This window comes from Nannospalax galili, unplaced genomic scaffold (assembly GCF_000622305.1).
Source record: "Nannospalax galili isolate Female #2095 unplaced genomic scaffold, S.galili_v1.0 scaffold1613, whole genome shotgun sequence".
Classification (NCBI taxonomy): domain Eukaryota; kingdom Metazoa; phylum Chordata; class Mammalia; order Rodentia; family Spalacidae; genus Nannospalax; species Nannospalax galili.
In genome coordinates, this window is record NW_008332100.1 from 59,225 (window position 1) to 63,936 (window position 4,712).

The window sequence follows — 4,712 nt, forward strand, 5'->3', positions numbered from 1 at the left end:
TATCTAAACACCATCAAACTATAGTGCATAAAAATCACAAAAATTCAATAAAAAATAAAATTAAAACTTAAAAAATTCAAACGAAATGTGAAGACTCAGCTGTGACACCAGCAGCTCCTTTTGGTCTCCGTTGCCTCTGTGGCCCCAGCTGCCATGGAACTTTCTGTGTAGTCCATCCTGGCCTGAATCTCAGAAATTACCTGCCTCTGCGTCCTAGAGTGCTGGGATTAAAGCATGCACCACAAGGCCAGGTGGCCAGCAGCGTTCTTACCAGCACCCTCTGTGCTGAGAGTTGGGCATTACTTGGGAATGACTTGATATAAGTTACCTCCATTCCTTTATTTAAAATTATGATATCTACTCCAGTGGCTTTTATCCCTATGAATAATCACCAGTAAAGTTGCATTATGTCTTGTCTTCTAGGCAATACAGCTAAAGTATACATTGAGATTCAGGATGAAAATGATCACCCCCCAGTGTTTCAGAAGAAATTCTACATTGGAGGTGTGTCTGAAGATGCAAGGATGTTTGCATCTGTGCTCAGAGTGAAGGTATGAGAAAGGAAATTATGGAACAAAACTCCATTGAGTGCAAAGAGTCAGCCTTTTCCAGATAAGTTATGATATCATAGTTTGTGTCCATGATGTCTATGTTCATCTCAAAGTCACAAAAGCTAGAAACCTAGAGATTGTATTAGTTTTGCTTCTGAATGTGCTAAAATACGCTGAAAAAGGCAACTTAAAGGAGAAGGGTTTATTTTGGCTCAAAGTTCCAGTTCTTCTCCATTTAGAATGATGCTGGCTGTGGGTTTGTTGTGTGGTCTTAATTATGTTGAGGTGTGTTTGCTCCAGTCCAATTCGTATATGGATATTTAACATGAATGCATATTGGCTTTCATCAAAGGCTTTTCTTCATCTACTGCTTAAAGCCCATTTATATGATTTATTACATTTACTGACTTCTGTGTATTGAATCATTTGTGCATCTCTGGAATAAAACTGACTTGATAATGATGAATGATCTTTTTGATGTGTCTGTATGCGACTTGTATTTTGTTGAGAATTTTTGCATCTATGATCTTTAATGTTATGGGCCTACAATTTTCTTTTTTGGTTATGCCTTTTCCTATTTTGGTATAAGAATAAGTTTGGCATCATAGTATATGTTTTTAAAATATTCCCTTACAGTGTTCTAGATCTTTAAGTGTTTGTTGTAATAGTTCTCTTTTGTCTCTGATTTTGTTGATTTGGTTTTTGTTGTTGTTGTTTAAATATTTTATTTATTGCTTTTATTTTATTTGTATGCGTGTATTGCCTGCATGTAGGTAAGTGCACCCATGTCATGCAATGCCCTCAGAAGAAAAAAGAGGCTGTTGGATCCCCTGCAACTGGAGTATGGAAGGTTGTTAGCTGCCATGTGGGTGCTGGGATTCGAACCTGGGTCTTTTTGTCTCTGATTTTGTTGATTTGGTTTTTGTTGTTGTTGTTTAAATATTTTATTTATTGCTTTTATTTTATTTGTATGCGTGTATTGCCTGCATGTAGGTAAGTGCACCCATGTCATGCAATGCCCTCAGAAGAAAAAAGAGGCTGTTGGATCCCCTGCAACTGGAGTATGGAAGGTTGTTAGCTGCCATGTGGGGCTGGGAATCAAACCCAGGTTCTCTGCAAGACCAGCCAGTGCTCTTACTCACTGAGCCATCTCTCCAGCCCCAAGGGGATATGTTTTTAAAGAGCATTTTGTAGGCTGGAGAGACGGCTCAGTGGTTAAGAGCACTGCCTGCTCTTGCAGAGAACCCAGGTTCAGTTCCTACAAGAACTCCAGTTCCAGGGGACCCGACACCCTTTTCTGACCTTTGTGGACATTGCATGACACAGGTGCACTTAACATATCTGCAAGCAGTACACTCATACACATAAAAGTAAAATCCCCTGACCTACTTCCTCCAGCTAAGCTCCACATCTTAGTAAGGCTTTAGCTATGAACTCATTAGTGGATTAACCTTTGAAGAAGTTGGCATTCTCATGATCCAATCATCTCAATAGCACCACCAGCTGAGAATCAGCCTTCAATACGTGAGATTCTGGAGACATTTTTATATCCAAGCATAGCAAGAATCAGTCTCAAGCGCTGCCAAATCAAATATCTGCTTTACTTAATTTTTACCCGAAGAGCAAGGTTAATGCAATAGGTGCCTCTCACGATTGCTGCCCTTGTGTTTGCTGACCGGGTGGGACCCCGAGTGCTTGCCTTGACACTCTTCTTATTGCTTCTTTCCTTGTTCTTTATTACTGAGTAAATGAATGGACTTCAGGCAAAATGTAAAAGTTATTTGTTGGACCTCCTGCTACTGTCAGAGTGATAGACAAAGGCTTAAGGTCTGGGTATATGGAGAGGGGGAAAGAATCAAAAGGTCTTTCTTGGATTTTTCTTAGACCTGCTGGCTTGTGGCTGAAGACCCAGAGATACGACTTGGCGCACCTGGAGAATGCTCCAGCTGGGATCAACAGTTATATAAATAACTGGTCACATCTTCTTAACTATAAAAAAAAGGTATGGCATTAATAGATGAAATTGTAGAATTTCCATATGGCTTAGAGGCATGGAAGGTATTTTTAAAATCACTCTTCAAAATCACAAATTGAATGGTAAAATGACTAAGCCTAAATAAAAGTTAAGTATTTATCTTTAACAAAGGAAGTTGCAATGACTCAGCAATACTTCTGGGGCGTGTGTGTGTGTGTGTCTCTTTCCCCCTGACTATGATAGACAGTTTTGCTGGATAAAGTATTCTGAGTTGGCATCTAGATCATTTAGAACTTGGAATACCTTGCTGTAGGCTCTTCTGGGTTTTATAGTATGCACTGAAGAGTCACCTGTAATTATGATATGTTTTCCTTTATATTTAACTTGCTGTTTTTCTCTAGTAGCTTTCAGTATCTTCACTTTGTTCTGCACATTTAGTGGTTTTACTATGATATGCTGTGAGGAGTTTCTTCTTGGGCCCTATCTAACTGGTATTTTGTGTGCTTCTTGCATCTGTATAGGTATGTCTTTCCATATTTAGGTAAGTTTTCTTCTGAAATCCTGATGAAGATCTGGTCCATGCCATTGACCTGAGATTTTTCTTTATTTCATCCTGAGTTTTCTTTAGTATTTCTATCTTTTGGGGGGGTGACTTCACTTTTTAAATATTAAATTGTCTTTGTCACGTCATTCATTCACATATTTTTATTTTTTGAGCTTCAGTCGGGAGTTTATGACTTTCCTCTTTGGCTTCTTTGAGTTGTTTGTTCTCTAAATGTGTTGAATTCTTTGATCATGTTTATGACTGGTTTTTGTTTTTTTTTTTTCAATTTTGTGTCCTGGAGTTGGAGTTCCTCTAGGTAGTTGTTATTGGAGAACACTTCTATAGGACTGGAGGGCTAATGGGAACAAGATAGGCTAGTTCTGACTAGCTAGCAGAGAAGATGTGAGCCCTGGATTTGCAGGATCGGGGCTGGTCCCAAGGCATGAGGGTGGTGACCTGGTGACCTGGTGTGACAGGATCTGGCTGGCTTACTTACCGAAGTTAAAGTTAATCTCCCCCTTTTTTGGAGTCAGGGTCTCCCTGTAACCCCAGGTTACCTGGAACTCATTATGTATACTAGACTGACCTCAATCTCACAGACATCCATCTGTCTCTGCCTCCAAAGTGTGTGACATCACACCCAAATATTAGCAAAGTTTTATGCAGTCGTGGACTTCTTAAATTGATTACTTTCCTGTGACTGTGATAAAAACAACTTAAGGAAGTTTATTTTGACTTACATTTCCAGAGGGGTAGATGCCCATTATGGCAAGGAAGGCATGGTGGCAAAAACAGGAAGCTGGGTGATCACATCCTTATCCACATCCAGGAAATAGAGTGAACTGGAAGTAGGGTGGGCTATGAAAACTCAAAGCCCCTCTTTAGCGACATACTTCCTCCTGCAAGGCTCTTGAATTACTTATCTTTTGCTGTGATAAGGCACCATGACAAAGGCAGCTTATGGAAGGAAGAGTTTATTTTAGGATTTGGATCCAGTTAGATATGAGTCCATCATGTTCAAAGCCTACTGCCTGTGATATGCTTCTGCCAGCTGGGCTAAAATTCCAAGTTCCATGACCCTTCCCAGAGATTGACAACAATTGACCAAGAGTTCAAATGCCTGAGCCTATGAGAGACATTTCTCATTCAAAACACCACAGGTCTACCACCTGAAAGTTCCATAGTCTCCCCACAGCAGCACCACCAGTTGGGAACGAAGGATTCAAATACATCAGCCCAGGAAAACATTTCTTATACAAACCACCACAGTACCTGATGAAGTAATCCAACTAGAACACACATTCCACAGTGGATTCAGAGGAAGGAACATCTGCAGTTAGTGAAAGAATGTTTTTCTATAGTACAGAGAAATTTAGACTGGCACTAAGAAGTGGTGAGATCTCAAAGTGGAGCTTCTGAAAAAAGGATGGTCTAAGTGGAGGTTAGCAAGCAAAGGAAAAGCACTGTTGACAGAGGGTATGGGACTGAGGACCTGATGGGAGAGACTTTATTGGCTAACATTTTTAATGGCTGCCTTTAGCTTGGAACCTAGGACTCTTCCTTTTTTTCTATTAGTACAGAAATGAGTTAAGTAGTTCTCAAGTCATAGTTAGAACAGGAAAATATTAAAAAATAGCACTGA

At 39.9% G+C, this 4,712-nt stretch overlaps 1 protein-coding gene across 1 annotated transcript in view; it reads left to right on the forward strand.

Moving 5' to 3' along the window:
* Positions 1–4,712, forward strand: part of LOC103729251 (protocadherin-15-like) — a gene marked incomplete at its 5' end in the record, with an annotated part of 182,914 nt that overhangs the window by 59,024 nt on the left and 119,178 nt on the right. The window contains 1 exon segment of the mRNA XM_029560706.1: positions 424–551. Within this exon segment, the coding sequence (XP_029416566.1) occupies positions 424–551 (128 nt within the window).